Here is a 21,246-nt window from a genome sequence, read left to right on the forward strand (position 1 = left end):
CACGCTGGTGTAGCAAGTGATGAGGTAGAGCTTGCTTTTACCTAGGAGCAGAACTGATTCCTCAACTCTCAGAGCATCCAAGGAGTTGGCTCAAATCTTTTTGCAAATCAAAACCATCAAATGGTATCATGATGGGAAGAGCAAAGAGGGTGGCCTCTGTCTTCCCTACTTCCAGACAGCTGTGCAGTGCAATGGGAGTCTGGTGCTGCCATTTCACCCATCCCAGCTCTGCACCACCACAAATGGACCCATTTCAATTAAATTACAATTACTTAAATACTGATGTTGCATTTCTAGATGGTTCTCTGTAACAACCATTTTGACAGAGACCATATTAATTAACAACAATCAGATTAAGGTGCAAGATTAAAAACTGCTGAATAGAATAGAATAGAATAGAATAGAATAGAATAGAATAGAATAGAATAGAATAGAATAGAATAGAATAGACCAGACCAGGTTGGAAGAGACCTTCAAGATCATCACGTCCAACCTATCATCCAACACCACCTAATCAACTAAACCATGCAACCAAGCACCCTGTCAAGTCTCCTCCTGAACACCTCCAGTGATGATGACTCCACCACCTCCCCAGGCAGCCCATTCCAATGGGCAATCACTCTCCCTGTGTAGAATTTCTTCCTAACCTCCAGCCTAAACCTCCCCTGGCACAGCTTGAGACTGTGTCCTCTTGTTCTGGTGCTGGGTGCCTGGGAGAAGAGACCAACCTCTGCCTGTCTACAACCTCCCTTCAGGGAGTTGTAGAGAGCAATAAAGTCTCCCCTGAGCCTCTTCTTCTCCAGGCTAAGCAACCCCAGCTCCCTCAGCCTCTCGTCATATGGCTGTGCTCTAGACCCTTCCCCAGCTTTGTTGCCCTTCTCTGAACACATTCCAGCATCTCAACATCCTTCCTAAAATGAGGAGCCCAGAACTGGACACAGGACTCAAGGTGTGGCCTAACCAGTGCAGTGTACAGTGCAGTGTGATTCTCCCTCTCTCTCTTCACTGTCATGCAACCCAACTGGTGTACTGTGTCCAATTCTGGAGCCCCCAACACAAGAAGGACATGAAACTGTTGGAGTGGGTCCAGAGAAGGGCCATGAAGATGATCAGAGTGCTGGAGCAACTCTCCTATAAAGAAGACAGGTTGAGAGAGTTGGGGTTGCTCAACCTGGAGAAGAGAAGGCTCTGGGATTACCGTACAGCAACCTTCCAGTATTGAAGAGAGCCTACAAGATAGGAGGAGAGGGATGTTTTATAAAAATATCTAGTGATAGGGTGAGGGACAATGGCTTCAAAGTGGAAGCAGCAGATTAGAAATTAGGAAGAAATTCTTCATCAAGAGGGTGGTGAGACACTGAGCAGGTTGCACAGAGAAGATGAGGAGGCTGCAATAGTGTAGGCGGTCAAAGTCAGGCTGAATGAAGCCTTGAACATTCTGGTCTAGTAGGAGGTGCTCCTGATCATGACAGGTCAGTTGGAACTAGACTATCTTTAAAGTCTCTTCCAACCCAAACCATTCTACAATTTATCATTCCATACAGCGGACATGTAGTGACCTCATTAGAAATAATAGGACATTCGTGATTTTAAGACTGGAGTTTATGATAGGAAAGAACTAGTGCAATGAATACTGTGGACTGCCTTGTCCTTCGGGAGAAGCTCCTATTCTATTGCTAGCTGTGGTGATTGCTTTCAGACAACTGTATCTCTCTAAGTTCTCAGGAAGAGTGTGTATGTGCTACCACACAGAGTTTAGCACTCTAGCACTGTATTTTTACTATGATAAGCCTCATATCTATTTTTGTTTCCTCATTATAAAAGCTATGTGCACCATTAAATTAAAAAATAAAAGTATATGATGGAATTATAAAAACCCCAACTCAGAGAAACTTCCAAGAGTCCTGGGTACAGCCCAAATTCCTGTAGGAAATATAATTAGGTGAGAAGTCACTATAATAATGTGATTGAATTATGTTTTCTCTCATGATGCATTGCAGATGCATAGCAAATCCAAGATTAGAATTCAGCCTTCTGTCTCCACCGCTGGCCCACACAGTCTCTTCCTATTTACACACACCTCCAGAGAAATTACAGAGAAGGAAACTACCCACATTTCACTTCAGATGAAATTTTCTGCCTGTTCTTGCCAGAAATAGTGAATTTAAGTCAGGCTTCTCAATAGCCATAATAAAACCAGTCCCATTTTGAGAACAAGACTGACACCTAGGAAGACCAAAGGTGTTTCACACTAATGCAAGGAAACAAAGCTGGTTAAAACACAAGTTTAAAAACAAACAAACAAGCAAACAAAAACCCCCACCCAAACCATAAATCAAAGCTCTGGAGAATATTGTAATAACTTTTACTTCTCAGAAGAGTTTCGTTTGAAGCATCCAAAAACCTTGGTATAGAAGAATATCTATTTCAGTCAGAGCCATAGGGAGGAGAAGTAAGCACTGTCTGTCATTACAGTGGCAGACAGCCTTGCTAAGTCATGGCTGCTGAGTTACACAATCATCTCTACTCGTGCTGACATGCAAAATTACTGGAGCTAAACAAAAACCTTCAACAAAACACGGTGCCATCTCTCCTCATTTGGCTTCCCTCCTACAGAGCATCACAAAATGTTTTGCACCCATGTATATAAAAGGAAAGGAACTCAAAAGGTAAGTGCAGTGACTCAGGACATTAAGCTGCAGAATACATCATCATGCTCCCTAAATATTGATAAACAGATGATGGTGTAAAGTGAAAGGGGAAATAAACATTCCCTAAATACTTTGCAGAAGGTTGAGGCTCCATGGAGATGCTAGACAATTTCCTTTGTGACAATTGCCATGAGCTAAATGCTGGATAAGAACCAGCCTCTGCCTAATGGAGAGATGGCAGAATCCTGCTCTTTCATATGCATACTCAAGAACTGTTAACATGAGCCACTGACCAAGGTTATTTAAGAATTAGGGACCATAGAGGGATTTCAGCTTCTATGAAAAACACAGAAGGGCCGCATTAAATGAACATCATTGCCAACTGCATTGTGAGAAAAGGAGCAAATGCCTCAAGAATCAGGCAATGCCAAGGGTGGTAGAGAAGTCTCCTAGTCCATGTAATGCTGCTGCCATGCATACTACATTGTGTAGCCCATGGTTCACTTATGTGCCCCCTTGGGTTCCTGCAGGGACCAGGAATCCTCCAGAGCTGCCAGCTTCAGCTGGCACTTCCTTACTTGAAAAACAGTGCCCTTGTCACAGCTGACTGGCAGTGAGGTCCAGATGACACTACCAAAAAGGGAGCCGGGATGAGGCAGTAAATTTAGTCTCATGAAAACTGTCTGATTCTGAAACACCTCATGATAAAGCTGTCTGCTACTTTATGCACTTGAAATGTGTCTAGGCAGCTTAGGTAAGTCTTTCTCCTTTCTCCTTTTTGCTGGGATATATCTACCATCAGGCTGGCTGGCTCCAACAGAGAGGTGCATATCAGATGAAAAACTTATCTTGAAATATTCTCACTCTTGATGAATATTCAAAACACCCCTCCTCCATCATCTTTATTTATTAGTTACTCTACAGCCTCGCTTCTCACTGGCAGGGGTTCAAATTCCAATTCTGGTTGTATTCAGAAGCCTTACAAAATAAGTGATAATATCAACAGCGCACAACTCTCTGTGCTATTCTTTGTATTCCTTGCAACCTATTGCATTATTACTGTGTCAGCTTCACATTTACTACCTTATAATCAAAGCTGAAGTTAACCAAGATCGTCTTCGATATACTTGTTTGTGCAGTACTTAGTAAAACAGGGTTCACAAGAGGTGCCCCTAAAAACAATGGTCAGTTCTAGCGCTAAACTTTTCAAGGTTACTGGTAAAAATGCAGTTTCTACTACTAAGACTGTTATCTGAAATCAGTGATATTATTTCACAGTTTGGAAACACCACAACGCTTGTTTTCTTAGTATAGTTAATGAAGAATCTTCTTCCATGTATTTGTGACCAAGACACTTGTCACAATTCACAAAGACAATCCAAGGCCAAGAGGGCCAATGGCATCCTGGCCTGCATCAGGAACAGTGTGGCCAGCAGGAGCAGGGAGGTCATTCTGCCCCTGCACACTGCACTGGTAAGGCTGCACCTCGAGTACTGTGTCCAGTTGTGGGCCCCTCAGTTTAAGAAGGATGTTGAGATGCTGGAACGAGTCCAGAGAAGGGTAACAAAGCTGGGGAGGGGTTTGGAACACCCCTATGGAACACCTCTCTATGAGGAGAGACTGAGGGAGCTGGGGTTGCTTAGCCTGGAGAAGAGGAGGCTCAGGGGAGACCACCTTGCTCTCTACAACTACCTGAAGGGAGGTTGTAGACAGGCAGAGGTTGGTCTCTTCTCCCAGGCACCCAGCACCAGAACAAGAGGACACAGTCTCAAGCTGTGCCAGGGGAGGTTTAGGCTGGAGGTTGGGAAGAAGTTCTACACAGGGAGAGTGATTGCCCATTGGAATGGGCTGCCTGGGGAGGTGGTGGAGTCACCATCATTGGAGGTGTTCAGGAGGAGACTTGATAGGGTGCTTGGTTGCATGGTTTAGTTGATTAGGTGGTGTTGGATGATAGGTTGGTCCTGCTCTGGCACAGGGGTTGGACTCGAGGATCTCCAGAGGTCTCTTCCAACCCCTAACATCCTGTGAGCCTGTAATCTTTTGGCTGGGCTGCAAGAAAACACCATGAAGTTAGTCACAGTCTCTTGCTTTTCTAAGACCACTACAATTTAAACAGAAAGCTGCAGGACTTCCATCTTCTCAGCACTGAGCAAGGACATCAGATCAGTCCTCCCCTCTCTGTTCCCTGCTCTCCGTAGACCAGAGCATCAATATAAGGAGGCTATACAAGGAGGGTTTTGGTCCTTGTCCAAGGGTAAACGGATCCTCACAAATTGAAGAGCAATATACAACAGTTCTAATCCTCAAAAGTGACAGAAGTGTCCACTCTGAGTGCAAAGATATGTGTGTGTGTGTGAGGCACATTCCCTAGGTGGGAGCAAAAGCAAGGAAGCCAACTAAGAAATTAAGTGACACTGAATTAAGAATCAGCATTAAGAAATATACCCATAGTGGCAGAAGATGAACTGTATCAGGCAACAGCATAGCCAGCATTGTGAATACAGTTATACTCTAGATACAGGCTTGGTGCTGACCTAGCAAAGATACCATTGGGTACCCTGGGAGCATTTACTGTCAAAAAAAGTACAAGATCTCTCAGGAAAATAATATTGATTACATAAGTGGAGACATATGTCTGCCATGAATCTTCCTACTCCTTAGGAAGAAACAAAATTGTCTGTTCTGTTACCTCTGGTTTTCTACACACTACTGCAATGCCAATAAATGTGTGAAAGACACAAGTATGATGCAATAAATGACCTGAAATCTCTCAGCAGATACTCTCACTCCTTCACACAGTAATTATCAAGTGCCAAAACACACAGATCGAACCTCCTTTAGTGGTATTGTTCCCATCACTTTTAGAACATGAGAAAGTGAACTACTATGTCTGTTCCTCCTATTATTTTTTCCTACTTGTACAGCAGCTGTTTGCTTTGTCTCCTCTTAGAACTAGATATTTTAAAAGCTTGAAAAAACAAATACTACAGTCACAGGGCACAGCATTGCAGGAAAACCTACACTTCTGCAAAGAACTGGAAACCTTCATTGTTTTGGTTTGTCCTTTCAGCAAAGAAACTTAATGCAGCTGTACTGAGCTGAACACCAGTATCAGGGTCATAACTATGTAATTACAAGGCTGACTTCCTGACAGAAAAGCAGAAGCAGACATGCATGTCAGCCAAGCAGTGACCAGAGTACTGAAATCATTCAGAGGTACAGAGAACCATTACTGGATTTGATCGTTTTTCATTGTCACAGAAGGCATTGGACTGGAAGTGACCATTAAATGTCATCTAGTCCAACCCCTCTGTGGTAAGTAGAACATCCCCAACTAGATCAGGTTGCTCAGAGCCCAATCAAGCCTGACCTTGAATGTCTCCAGGGTTGGGGCCTCCACCACTCACCACTTCCCTAGGCAACTGGTTTCAGTGTTCCACCACTCTCACAGTAAAGGACTTCTTCCTAAAGCCTAATCTAAATCTACCCACCAGTGCCCCTTGTCCTATTGCTACATGTCTGTGGCATAATCCTACGGGCCCCTCTCAGGCACCAGAAGGATGCTATTAGGTCTCCCTAGAGCTTAGTATCATAGTATCAGTCAGGGTTGGAAGGGACCACAAGGATGATCCAGTTCAAATCCCCCTGCCAGGGGCAGGGACACCCCACACTGGCCAGAGCCTCGTCCAGCCTGGTCTTAAACACCTCCAGGGACGGCTTCTCTTCTCCAGTCTGACCAACCACAACCTGAACAACCCATGGACACTGTATGGATCTGTGCAGGCTGATGAAAGTGTGAGATTCAGCTAATTTAGCTAACCTGACATTTTTTAAAAACATGAGATGTTTAAAGCTGTATTTAAAATTCAGTTTCAGAACTCATCTGTAAAACTAGTTTTCTGGGGCTAGTGGGGAATAGACATCTCACAGAGGGATAAAGCTGCAGATATCCAACCACAGACTACATCTATTTTGTGCTGCTACCTATGGTTTCTGCTTCGGCAAGAATCTCCATTTCAGTTCAAGATGTCAGAAATGGAGGAAATATGTGATAATATTGACTGACAGGAGAACATCATATCAGAAATTATTGCCACAGCTGCAACCAGCCCCCTTTTGAGACAGAAGACAGTTCTAGAGTTGAAATGAGATAGTCCAACAGCCTTTCTGAAGAGCTCCTGCCCACTGGAGGTAGCAATACCAAGAAAGTTCTTCCATGAATACAACATAAAGAGTTAAAGCACCAGATGTGAAGGTCAGTTGCTAGGGAAGTACAAGGGTAGACATGCAGAGAAGAGACAGGCCATGACAGGCCTTAAAAGTGGGACAAACAGCGTGGTGTTGATATGGCAGTAAAGTGGAAGTCAACAGAGGTTTTCCAGCGAGAAAAACAGGTTTAGAGAAATAAGCCCAGAGAGTGGTCTCTCTACAAGGCTGACCGGATCAGTAAATGGACCAAGATGACATAGGAAGAAGAAATATGTTCTTACCAGCTGTTTTCAAGAAGGAGGAGAATGGCTAAAGGCAAATTTCCCTCCTTCACAGTACACAAAGGCCTAGAGAAGGCTTTTTTCATGATCCATCTATGCAGCATAATTGTAAACAAAAAGTAAATTGTTTCATCTCTAAACCAGGGGCAGTTTTCACTACAACCTGCTACGGATTAAGTACAGGTGATGGTTAAGCACAGCCACATGTGTAAAATGGTCAAGGTGAAAATGCGTAAAGCCCTATGGTTACAGTCCTGCTGTTTAGTATTGCACATAAAACCATGGAGCTAAATTGCATTTTCTAGTTTACAGCTTCCTTTTAATTTCCCAGGTTGTTACATTTGGTATTGTATTTATTGTTTGCTAAAACCTGCAAGTATCTGTCCCGGCTTGTACAAAACTAAGCACAACAGGAAGGATATTTTCTCTTCCATATATATTTGTCTTACTGAGCAAAGATAAATGCACCTGTCCAAGAAATCACTCCCAGAGTGATCTTTATATGATCCAGAAGTCTTGGGGTGATATTTTTTTTTATTCTTGGGAACTATTTAAGGATCATTTTAATGAAGAAGTATTGGTAGACTGCAGAAATATATAATGGGCTCTTAAACCTCTCTATGGATACCTGAGTCCTCTGTACAAGGAGGGCAGTGGCTTCTCTTGCTCACTTGCTCAGATTGGTGAATGAGCAGAGTTAATAAATGTGTAAGTGAGACAAATTGCTCTGAAATATATTTAGAGTGAAACTTAACTACAGTACAGTTGTCCCTGCATATCAATTTTACAGAACTCCTACAGAATTACAGGGCAAACAGCCATGTTTTTAAGAGTTGATGTATTTGGTTTTGCAGGTGGTTAAAGTAAAGCTTCTCAGAATCTTATTAGATAGAATGAATTCTATCACACAGTGTATGGAGGATCTGCTAGCTGGGGTAGAAGCCTATAAGGACATTCTGGTATTTTTATGTAAGATTTTTTCAGATTACTCTAGTATGCCCTTGTTAAAATATTACATATTGTAAAATATTCAGTTTTAGAAAAGAAAAATATGTTAAAATTGCAAGAGCAATTAAGTAATATTTTCCTACTATCTTTAACTACTATGTGTATAATTTTTGACCTTAATACACACACATGGAATTTACACAGTAGTCCAGCCTCAATGCCTATCACAATAGAGACCCACTGCTTAATTAAAAGTTTGGCTCATTTTCTGTGCTGGTTAATATTCAGGCAAATTTTCACCTGAGATAATTATTGTTTCTGGTCTCTAGCAGCTGTTCTGGCCTGGTCCCAGTCCTTTGCAGATGTAATAACAACTGACAGATCAGAAAACTGTCTAGAGGTTGTTTCATAGGTGTATTATATAAATGTAAAATGATAAAACCAAGTAAACTAGATCAGGTGGATGTGACTCTTTCATCATTTCTGATCTGGTTTAGTTTGTTTAATGGTAAGAGCCCAGTTCTGTGCCCCCTCCCACCAATGTCAGCAGTAAACAATTATTAGACTAAATAAAGAACTATTAAACTAACTCAAATGTTCCTGACAGAAAGAACCTGTCAGACAAGTGAGTCCTCTAAACTCTTCTGTAAGGCACACTGATATGATGGTGACATTAAAATAAAAGTGAGAGGCAACAAAGAAAAAAACTCTTTATGTGAGCATGTCTAACTGTGCAAACACAAGGAGATGGAAAAAGCAGAATGGCATGGCATGAATGTTGCTCTGCTTTCCTCATCAGGGCTTCACCAGAAAACTCAGAAGGCCAGAATACTGCCCTTTGAGAATTTCACAGACTCACAGAAACATTCAGGATCAAAAAGACCACCAGGATCACTAAGTCCAACCAATAACCTTACTCTACAAGGTTTACCCCTAAACCATATCCCCAAGCACCACATCCAAATGACCTTTAAACACATCCAGGGTTGGTGACTCAGCCACCTCCCTGGGCAGCACATTCCAATGCCTGACCACACTTCCAATGAAAATGTTTTCCTAATGTCCAGTCTAAATCTACCCAGTCACAGCTTGAGGCCATTCCCTCTTGTTCTCTCACTAATTACCTGGGAGAAGAGACCAGCACCATCCTCCCTGCAATGACCTTTCAGATGGTTGTAGAGATCAGTGAGGTCTCCCCTCAGCCTCCTCTTTTTCAGACTGAACAGCCCCAGCTCCTTCAGTCACTCCTCATAATATTTATTCTCATAAGACTTATTTCTGTCCACAGGATGACACCATTCTGAATACATACAACTTTTTGACTTAAAATTGAAACATTGGCCTGACCACATTAAAACACACCAGGAAGCAACTCTAAAGTGACATTTAACAGACGTGCTGGCACTCAAGTTATTGACAAGCTACAGAACAAATAAAAAATTCATAAATAGAGACCCAGCATGGATAAGACATTTAGCTGCAGCTACTCATAAATAAGGTTTTAAATAGCACAGTGACTTTGCAGTTACCCATTCCTAAACATTAGTCAAGCAGTTTGAAAAGACAAGAGTATAAAATAACCTCTGCAAAGCATACCTTATTAATGCACAGGAAAACAAAATTGCAAAGTTATTATCTATTAAGGAAACCATGAAGCCAAATTTCAGCATTATTGTTAGAGTTATCTGGTTGTGTTTGTTGCCCATCTGTGGGTGCAAATGGAACACAACCAGTGAAACAAAAACCAAGAGGTCACTTATACTGTACCCATTAAAAAGACTTCTGTCTTCTTGAAGGGGAACTTAGTGCCATTTAGAATTCCAAGGGAATTGGCTCTGGTACAAAATCTACCCACAGGCACAAACTGCATTTGCTCAGATAAATGTGTACTGTAGGAGCTAAATCTAGTGGAGAAACAGACACATAAAACTGAATGTTTTGAATGCTTCTAATGAAACATTATGTTTGATCACACCTAATGACTTTTGCATATTAAGTATAATCACTTAAACAGAATCAGATTTGGCTCCTGGGAGTACAGCAAGCCATGCAAATTAAGCACTTCCCAGATACCACCAAAGAAAACAAACAAAAACCCAGAGAAGATACTGAATGTTTATAGAAACATGTTAAAGGGTCTTGCAGGTCCACGTTTTTTAGACCAGTTTCTAGTGTGAGACAGATTAATAGTTTCATAATCACTCCAGGCAGAAGATTTTTAAGTAAAGGGTTTACTACTGGAACATATAACCAGCCAGCACTTAAAGGACAGAGAATTACAACATTTAGACTAGCTGGGTACAAAGATAGCAGGCATTCCTAAGCAAGCAGGAACAGGAGGATTCATTTTGTGCACTTCAACTGACTGTCTGCAAAATGAGCCTCTAAACATAAGAAATGCATGGAACAACAGGAATTAAATGAAGAACTGGAGTCTTTGGGGATCATCTCAAAGCAATGATATCGCACTGAGCTGAATGTAGATTGTGCATACAAGATCAGTGTGGGATGGCTGAACTTGCACAGCAATTACAAATGATTCTTGTTCAATATGCTAAGAGTATCTGCACCATATGCCCTATAAGTAAATAGTCTTTTCATGCTACAGCACAGGGACAAGCAGACCTTTGGCTACCAGATTTATATGTAAGTGCAACAGCAGTGTTCTTTTCCTTCACCTCCATTTTCCATCTGAATAAAGGTCAAAACACCGATGACCAGAAACAAGTTGCACTGGAGACCAAACTAATGAAAACATAGGTTAAAACAAGGGTAAATTTATGTCTTTTAATGAGTGTCTGCAGCTGAGAGAAGTCTGTAGCTTCAAGCAGTGATACTGTTGTCATAGCTAAAGAGCAATTCAATTTTTGTTTTAGCAGATGGATACCTCCATCTAGATACTTTTATGTTCTCTGTTATTGTATTTTCTGCACATCTCACAGTTTTAATTGTATCTCTCTACTCAACATTTAAGTGAGAGACATCCTTTTTCTAGTGACTGTTTTACACAATGCAGAGTTCTGGAAGGCTAGATCACTTTTTCCCAGGCAAGTGATGATGCGCCAAGCTGAGGAGCTGGGCTCAGACCTGCACTCTCAGGCTCCAGTAACCGCTGATTCGGCTGCACAACTGCAAAGCTTTCATGGCAGAGATGGAGTCTACCTTTCCCCAGCCCTATCTGGAACTGGGTAGAGGGCGAGCACTTATGTGAGCAGTGGAAGACTTGAATTTAAACCATTTCCAGACTTTTCTCCCCAACAGGGACAATTTAAGAGCCCTAATTTCAAGAAAATGCTTTCAAGCTGTGAATGCTGGTCTTATAAACCTTGGTCCAAAGAAGTAATGAAACTCTTTGGCAGAGGTGAAATTACAAACAAACCCTGTCTTCATGATTTTCAGCAGTAGATTGGGCACATCCCCAGCCAGCGTGCTACCTGCAGTAAATACTGGACTGAATGTAATAAATATGGCAATACTGAGTTTCCCAGCACCGAGCAGTTTTTGTACTTCTAGTCCAAGCAAATTAAGATTAGACTTGTAAAGCAGCTGAAGCACCCATTATACAGGCTTTTCTTACTCTTCCCTGAGCATCTGCTCATGGGCCCTGCTGGAAGCCAGGTCCCCTGGTATGTGGGCAACATAATTGTTGCATGGTTTAAGACAATGCAAATGTTTTATTACTGTGCATTGAAATGACTTAGCTAAAAAGTAGTTGAGATTGTCAGAAACTCTGGCGGCACATTATCTTTGTAGTGTCAACTCTCCACAGCCATGTTCTCAAGGCAGCTACCTGGCAACTCTCTGTTCCCCAAATGAGCTTATTTGGATCAACTCAGCTCAATATATAAGCACTGACAGCATCCACCAGGTACCTGTTCCTTACACACCTTCACAACCTGCTCAGGTAAATGATTTCCAAACACACTTCCTTCTCTATGTGCCACCAACACTCCAGCTGAACACAACATCCTGCATGCCCTAAATGACGTTTAAGATGAATGAATGTATGGCTCCTGTGACAGTGCCTCACCTACAAGGCATTTGGAGTAGTGCTTTAATATTTTCTGTTCAATTCTCCCCTTTCCAAAGATGACAAAATAGACCACAGAGTCATGTGTCAGCACTCTGTCCCATTAAATATTTAACTTTTCCATATAAAATGGCAACAGCTCAACAAGAATAAGCAAAATTATACCTGCCAGCATAATGCATAGTGCACTCTCATGGGTGAGAAGAGAAGTACTATCAGCTCCTCTCTGCTCAAGGAGGGAGCTGAATATGGATTTCCATGTCCTTGGAAAACACCGCAACCAAATACCTTCTTCATAAGAAGAACGCAAGAGAAGCCCAGCTACGGTCTTATTTATGCAAAAGGGAACATGGTTTTGAATGTTGATTAGCATAAGGTACAAATGTGTTAAGGAGGCAGATTGTAAGAGAATGAGGGTGAAGAGATACTGGAACAGGTTGCCCAGATAATATGTGGACACCTCATCCCTGGAAATGATGGCCAGGTTGGATGAGGCTTGGAGCAACCTGGTCTAGTGGGAGGTGTCCCTGCCCATGGCAGAGGGGTTGGATCCTTAAAGTCCTTCCAACTCAAGCCATCCTATTATTCTATGATGACATCTTGCCCCATTCTTTAAATTTGTTATCATAGAAACAGAGGATGACTTAGGCTGGAAAGGACCTCAGAGATCATCTACTCCAACCTTCCCACCATGGGCACGGATGCCTCTCAACTAGACTTGGCTGCTCAAGGCCTCATCCAGCCTGGTGTTGAACATCTTCAGGGAGGGGGGTTATCCACAACTACTCTGGGAAACCTATCCCAGACTCTCACCACCCACGACTATTCTCGGAAACCTATTCCAGAGTCTCACCACCCTCACACTGATGAACTTCTTCCTAAGATCTAGTCTAAACCTGCCCTCCATTCCTCTTTGTCCTATCCCTAGACACCCTTGAGAAAAGTCTTTCTCCAGCTTTTATGTAGGTTCCCTTTACATGTCCAACAGCACCTATAAGGTCCCACCGGAATCTGCTCTTCTCCAGGCTGAACAATACTAGCTCCCTCAGCCTACCCTCACAGCAACAGTGCTCCAGCCCTTGGATCATCCTTGTGGCCCTCCTCTGGACTCATTCAAACAGTTCCATATCCTTCTTATAATGGGGACACCAGAACTGGATGCAGTATTCAAGGTGGGGTCTCACAAGGTCACAGTAAACGGAAAGAATCACTTCTTTTGACTCCTAGCCACACTCCTCTTGATTATTGTTGTGTTTTGGTTTTGTGCACCTTAACCCTGGACATCAATTTCTTCCTATGCAGAGCAACACAAGCTATGGATCAGAGCTGGTGCTTGAACACAGTAAGCTACCTCAGACACTATAGTTCCCAATTTTCTCCATGACTCAGTTCTTCAGTCCTCTTAAACCGGCAGACTTCAGGAAATATGCTTAATAGCAAGTAATTAAAGCCTGCAGTAAGTATTTTCATTAATAAACATATCTTCCAGAGTTGTTTCCAGGAATATTATATATGTATAGAGAGAGAGACACATAGAGAGATGTACAGTGCCTGGACTGTCAAGACTAATTGCCTGGCCACACTGCCAAAAGGCTTTTTGTGCTGGAAACTAACATATTTCATACATCTAAGTACAGCTCCTTTGAGAAAAGTCTAAGCCACAAAATATTTTCAAAAAACAACCCAGATTTTTCATTATGACCCAGCAGTTATTGTACTGTGGGCATAGTACCTGAAATGACAACCCTGCTGAGGAAAAGCAGGTCACAAAGGTCATTTTAAAAGAGTGAGAGAAAGAAAGGCAGAGAAGCTGGAAGCTCCTGTTATCATATATAGTTATTTAAACACATGTTTAAGTGCATTTTGAAATAGGGGTGAATAAACTGTTCTCCAGATCTCCTGCAAATTGAACAAAACCTAATGGGTTCTAACTGCAGTTAGAAAGCTGCAGTGTGTCTTCAGGGGTAAGGGAATAAGTTACCTGGAGAAATTCTTGACTATCCACCATGCAAGGCTTTAAAGACCAGATCAGACAAACATATGTCAATTGAACTGCACTAGGGCAAGGAAATGGACAGCATGATTTTTTTTCAGTTCTTCAGAACTGTGTTCTGGGGTTCCCACATCATGTTGGACCTTTTCATTTATTGCCTGACATGTCACATTCCTTGCTTGCTGTATGAATATATGAAAGAAATAAAAGCCTTTAAAAGCAGAACCCAGTAAATATTTTTAGTGAACAGTGAACTTGTCCCAAACAGTTTCAGATTCTGAAACTATCCACCAATTTAAGTTAATTTTCTTAAGCTGAATTTAGAGAAGAGAAAACACCACAAATAGATTCATGGACAAAAAAAACCCACATTCCTATATGTTCTTCTTTCTTCCTTATTCACTAACACCCACCCACTGAAATTATTTTTGTCTATGATATTTACAGCTCTGCCAGATACACTGCCACACATACTTGGTTTCTGTACAGGGCGAAATGTGATAATGATGTGACAGGTAATACTGCAATTTGCATGTGGAAGCATTAACATCTCTTATCATTCTAATTACCAACAAAGCTGTTAAAGCAGAATAAAAAACAAGGACATATTTTCTGCTTTCATGAGGACCGGGAGCTCCCTCAGGGTCAATACTTGAACAGGACACACTTTAATTAGAAGCATGCAAGTAAAACTAGGGAGAAGGAAACCCAAACAATCACATTTTGTTAATTCCATTGTTTGTAGAAAAGAGTAAGTGTGTACTGAAAATTAACATATAGACAGTCAAGAACGGTTTCAAGTGGAAGGCATGGAATTGGGATGGCCTCTTGATGGAATGATCATGCCTAGGCTTTTATTGCAGAGGAACACTGCATGTGAAGGGGGAGGCCTTTTATTTCCACATTTGGGACATGTAATTGAGGATGGAAAAGGAAAGTACAAAACCATCAGTTTTGATAAGGAATAGACAGCGCTTAAGAAATTATGTGATTTATTAGATTATCCAGTTATATTTTCACAAGGCAATTTCCCACAGAAAGCAAAGAACCTTACTGGAGTTGTACTGCAGCTGGTAGGTTCACCATGTGCTAATCAGTTCTGACTTGGAAACGCCAAAAGTATGTTGTGCTGTTGAAAGGGGAAAAAAAACCAAAAGCCCACACTTCCAGTTTATTTTGCCCGGAATAGGACCCTTAAATCAGATATAGGTATCCTTTCTAAAGAGACTAAATACTTTGTGCACCCATAGACTGGTGAAATGTATAGAAAACCAGCAAATTTGAAAATGAGAGTACCCTGAACTCTGCCAGCACCCTGGCTTGAAATCATTAGTCCAGTTTCTAAGTAATAGTTTTGTATTATTTTTCTTTAAATAAGAACATCTTTGACATAAGGTGAGCAAGGTTTGGGTTTAGCCCTGTACATTCTGTTATTCTGAGCAGTGAATTTGGAGTTTAAATGCTGCTGGACAAGAACAGCAGCACAGCTCTCAGATAGCAGCAAGGTTAAGGTAGGTGTGATGGGAGGTCAAATGCTTTAATGAGGCCAGAATGAAAAGACAGTCTGTGATCCAGTGTCTTTCTCAGGTGCTCCAAGAGAATACATGCTGCAATACATTTTCACCATTTTAAAGCATATAGCTTGTGAAGGAAAGAAACCAAACCAAACCAAACCTAACCAAAAGCCAGATTAGCTAGCTGTGCTCTGAAGCTGGGACTCAAATGTTAAACCACTTATGGGATATATCCCACATTAATGTTAAGACTCATTTGCTCTGATTTTGCTCAAAATCAGAATGCTTGTTCTCATTAATTCTGCAAGCTTCCTTTGCTAATTATTTTTTACAATTAATTTCTTCAGAGAGTTTTGTTTTAGTCCACTCCAATTGAGATTTATCTGTCTAAAGAATCACATATAAAACGTCATGTAGAACCACAATTTGTTTGCAGGTGTTACATCTAAAAAAATAGAAGAAAGCTCTCAAAAACAGTCATGCCTATGGAAAAAGTTCTGGAACGACTTTTAAAACTTGAAATTCCTATTGAACCATAACAACAATGGAAAAGTTTATGTTTCACTCATCTTTCATTTTGCTCTGGAGATTTGCAGTTTGCAGTCTGTGCTCACTCTATTTGTGTCTCACTGTTTAAGAACAGAGCAATTTATGGCTTGGTTCTGTGGTTTTGGGTTTTTTTTCTTTGAAATGCAAACATGGTAGGAGGCAATTAGTTTAGATTGCTAATTTAGTTAATAATAATCTGGAGACAGACTAAAGAAGATTAGAGTTGGTAACAAAGAAAGGTTTCAAATCCTTCCACTGGCTAGAGAAAAATCAAAAACAAACCCAAAAAGAACCAGAGGTGTGTAACCTTCTTCTATGTATCTCTTCCTCATACAGAGACTATTTGACTTGATATCTCTGTGCACTCGGGCTGTGGAAATGTTCAGCCCAGTGTCAGTCCTATGAATATGAAAAGACCTATTCACATTTCTACACAAGATACAATCATTGGACTGTTCAGTGGTTATTAGCAAGCAGAGGATATATATTCTCTTTGGGGTGTAATTGCAGACACAAAGTGTCAGATAAAGTACACCAAGGATGAGAAAAAGAGGTTTTTACTTCTCCCTTTGTCAGATGACAATTGAAAGAATGAAGGGTGGCAACACATTCATAGTCAGATGAATAACACTATACATCTTCCATATCCTAATCTAATTCCTTAATTAAGGTCATTCTTTCAGTCTTATAAATCATTGCATGGCCTTTCTCAGGCTTCAGACATCTCTCTCACTATATATATATATGTATATAAATTCTTAATCTGTTAAATTACCTCTTGGTTTTTCTGTAGATTTTCATGTTCTGTAGCAGATGTTGTCTTCTCCCATTTCTCTGCAACTTGATTTGCTTCTTCTATTTTTTGCTCATAGCTTTTCTGGGAATTTAGCAGGGTCACTTCATAAAACTCTTGAATGTCTGTTTGTAAAGAGGAAGAACAAGTGAAAGATGTTATTTGACACGTGTGCTTGAGAATCCCTGGTGTTTTTCTTTGGCTGATATATTCTTTCACATTATCATCATAATCATAAATAAATGCTACATTCTTACTAGAAAGCACCAATGTGCTAATCTGTTCTCTAACATGTCAGTGAGATTCTTGAGGTATACTCTCCTTTGAAAGAGGTCTTCACAAATAAGTTCAAAGAAGTAAAGCAATAATAGTTGTAAGAAGTGATCCGAAGAACATATTAGCATGCGCATCTGAACAATACAGATAGAACAGACCCTTATACAGGGAGAAGCAAGTAATAGACCATTTTAAATGGTAAATTAATATTTGAACATGTAAAATACCCTAAGAGAAGCTTGCTATCAGACACCCACTGTGGAACCTAAGCCAGTCCTAGCACTACAGGTGCTCTTGGGAATTTTTCTAAGTGGGTTGAGGTGGTGGAGGCCTCACTCCTGTAGGTTTTTAAGGCCAGGCTGGATGTGGATCTGAGCAACCTGACCTAGTGTGAGGGGTCACTGCCCATGGCAGAGGTGGGGGTGGAACTGGATGATCCTTGAGGTTCCTTCCAACCCTAACAATTCTATGATTCTATGCACAACTTGAAGGAATACTGTGGACTCATCACTTCAACCTGTTGTCCTCAGAAGTGGATAGCTAATGTTTCTTTTGAAACAAGAGTATGAAACAAGCCAGGTATTGATATCCTGCTCAGCTCTTTCTCTCACACTTATTTCCATGGAGTTTGAGCAGATACACAAGATCCAGCAGTGAAAATACTTTCATGGACACTTGTGCTTGTAATGACCTAAGGAGAGTTAAAAGAAAAAAAACCCAAGTGTTTCTCTTCCTTGGGGCAAGAAGTCTTTGGACAGGTAATTGCATTATCTGGCAGAGATATTTGATTCATTGAAAAAGAAATTACTAACAATGGAGAGACTTTCTCCTGGATAAAAAAATAAATAAACTATTTGAGGGAGAATGGTATCCATCTACCTGGATACCCTCCTCTGGAACTTCGGAGAAGAAATGGGTTATGAAAACCACCATCCTTTCAACAAATGTCTCTCTCTAATGAGAGCTACCTAAGGTGTAAAGAATGTGGGAAGGCATGACCCTCAGCAGGTAGGTGTTAGGAAAGGCTGAGAAGGGGACTGAGAAACCTTTCTGAAGGTTTCTAGATCATCAATAAATTATAGGGGGAAAGTCAAGACTTAATGTCTTCCATATGCATTCATGACTGTGGGTTTTATTTTGTGAAGAAATATTCTGTTTACATTTTAAATATAAGGGAATTAATAATAGCTCTAAAGGAACCAGGCAATCAGAAAACATTTCTTAATGAAACCTGTGATAAATCTATACCTGACAGTATCAGAAACCCAAACACCCCAGGATGTTCCAGAATGTCTAAAAATAAAGAGTATGTTCCCCAGGAAAGCTTCTTCAACCAGAAGAGAAAAATCTTTCAGTATTAGCCAGAGAACCTGTCTGGCAAAAAGGAAAATATTGAAGTCATGTCTGAACTTCAGAGGCAACTGGGGATTTTGTAATACAGGGTCAGATCCCACATCTAAGTGAGAAAGACTGGGTTTGAGTACAACAAACAATGTGTTGTGGAAGCATGCCTGAATTTTCTGTTATATGCTCTTTTGCATGACAGGAGCCCAAAATAGATTGCGTGTGACAAGCAAAACTGAAGGAGCAGGAGGAGACACAGGGAGGCACACAGAAGAGGCACCCTGATTTTCTGCATCTTTCAAGGGACAGTCAAAAGTACTGAGCTCATCCTCATGTGAAATCTCTGGCCAGATTTCTAGGAGCCCTTCTCCCCTCTTTGGTAACAACTAAAACTGAACTTTTCTTCTTGCTACTCTTACACCTTTCTGACTCATTATGTACTCTATTTCTCATGTAAAATGGGAAACAAATCAGACATTCTAATTTTCTAGTTAAAACCTGTGATACATAGGAAGTGGGTACTAACTTGCGTTTCACAGATTTCTGTGTAAGAGACTGTATTTTTTTAATGATAAGAACATTTAAGACCACCATTTAAAATAGGACCTACTTTTAAAATTCAAAGCTATAGGATAGTTGCAATGAGAGAGGAGGAATTTTCTCTGTTCTTGATATGGGGAAATTGTATGGTCCCAGTATAATTGCAAACAGTTGTAATATATGGTTCAATACCAGGTCAATTTGTATTGCAACTGCAAGTAAAACATATCAGGCTAATATGTAATTATCTCTAAATAAATACTTTGCAGAAACAAACTAGAAATTGCCCTCTGGCAGTGGCAATCAGATGGCGTAGCTGTTGTTATCAGAGTGTTAATTGGGTTGACAGTAGTCAGTCAAGGAACAGCAGAGCAGTGCTTTGACTTTAAAGGCTGCCTTGCCCTGGTGTTTTCATTAAAAATAATGAAAGCACCTCATTTGCATATGCATGCACATGTACAAGATAAATATTAAAAACTCAGTCTCTTTATAAAGGTCCTTATCTATTCTGAAGAGGCTGGGGGTTGCCTTCACCAGAATAATGATCACTGGTGTGCAGAGAGGAGTATTTCAGTGTACTTATGTGGTTACAGAAGAAAGCAAGGAAGATTCACTTAGTTGGTTACTTTGTTATTTCATAAACTAAAATTGCCATTTCCCTGGAACAAGGGCAGCCACCACCTTGCAGTCAATCAGGGTTAGCAGTGAATAGGAGCTGTAATTTGCTCTGAGTAAAAGCCACTCTATTGAATTATCTCCATTACCTGAGAGGTGCAATCATACTAGGCAAGGAAAAAGGCTGAATGCTACTAAGGCTGGAAAAAAAGAGGTGTAAAGGAGGAGATGGGATCAAGTAGCTGTAGAATTCAGCTTGGAGACAAGGTCATAATAAGTAGTTGTGGGAGCATGGTAATTGTTATGTAAAATTATTAAAATACAGTCTGTCTCCATGTGGGGGCTTACAGGAAGAGAATTCAACAAACACTAAAATCCTACAAAAATGTAATCTTTATCGAGCAGTTCTTGGCGCCGCATTCTCTCTCTTCCAAGCAGACAAGTTCAGGTTTCATTTAGAAATGGCAACATTACTACTGATGAACTCTCTGAGCACAAAACAACCCTTCAGATGAACTGTTCGAGCCTCTGCATCACTCCAAACATTTTGTTAAGCAATTAATTCATGTTTGTTTAAAGTGTCAGCGATTCTCACTGGATTTCCAGTCCAACTGAATTTATTCATTTACTTCTTAAGAGATTATTTAATAAACTCCACTTGCTCTTCCTTCAGCCAAGCCCAAACATTTAGTCAGTTCTGCATTACAAAGATAGATTGCATACAAGAAAATTTATATATTCTGATGTGAAGTAAACCCAAAGATACTATGATATATTTCATTTTGGATAATTCCCTCACTGGGGAAGTGGGAAAACAAATTTTCTCTACATTAACATGGTAGAAAACACACCAGTATCACTTTACAAATGCCCATGGACAAGTGCACTGTGCATCATTACATCTGTGCTGCCATTTTCTGACTTCTGGGTGATTGGTGCTGCAGCCCTGCAACTTCTCTTCCACTTTGTATGCATCACAATATCTATTTGTTATAGGAACATTTTACAAGTCTCATAGCAAAGGGGTTAAATAATCTGAAAGGGCAAAAAATGTTGAATATCCTAAATTACTTTCTGTCTTCTCTGACCATGGGCTTTCACTAGCATTCTAATGAAGAAAAATAAGATAAAGCAATACAACTCCTTATTTGTCTGTAAGTACTTCAGCACCAGAAAGATAGAAGTAAATTGAAGGGAATTCAGACAAAGATAGATGATTAAAGGTCTGAGAGGACTAACTTTGGAGCAAAGATTAAAGGAGGAGAATAATAACATACACTTTCATACTTCCTTTCACTTCAAAGTAAAAAAAACATTAAGCACCATATGGTTTTGTCTGAGAAAATTACACAAGGCTCCAAAGAGAAGCAAAGCATCAGGAATGGACTGCAGAGGTCCACAGAGGAGCACACCAGATGTGTCCATCCCTTTGCAATCAATAAGCCGCTTACAGTGGCTTCAGAATCACCAGCTGATTTGGGACATTATTCCACTTTAAAAAGT

At 40.6% G+C, this 21,246-nt stretch overlaps 1 protein-coding gene across 15 annotated transcripts in view; it reads right to left on the reverse strand.

Annotated features, from left to right (window-relative positions):
- DLG2 (discs large MAGUK scaffold protein 2) overlaps nt 1–21,246 on the reverse strand; it is a 1,097,405-nt gene that overhangs the window by 938,241 nt on the left and 137,918 nt on the right. For all 15 annotated transcript variants that reach the window (XM_068146154.1, XM_068146173.1, XM_068146144.1 and 12 more), the window contains exon 4: nt 16,951–17,093. In XM_068146154.1, the coding sequence (XP_068002255.1) occupies nt 16,951–17,093 (143 nt within the window). The remainder of the gene's footprint in view (nt 1–16,950; nt 17,094–21,246) is intronic.

This window comes from Melanerpes formicivorus, unplaced genomic scaffold (genome assembly GCF_026170545.1).
Source record: "Melanerpes formicivorus ecotype bairdi unplaced genomic scaffold, bMelFor1.0.p_v2 SCAF_1, whole genome shotgun sequence".
NCBI classification, from domain to species: domain Eukaryota; kingdom Metazoa; phylum Chordata; class Aves; order Piciformes; family Picidae; genus Melanerpes; species Melanerpes formicivorus.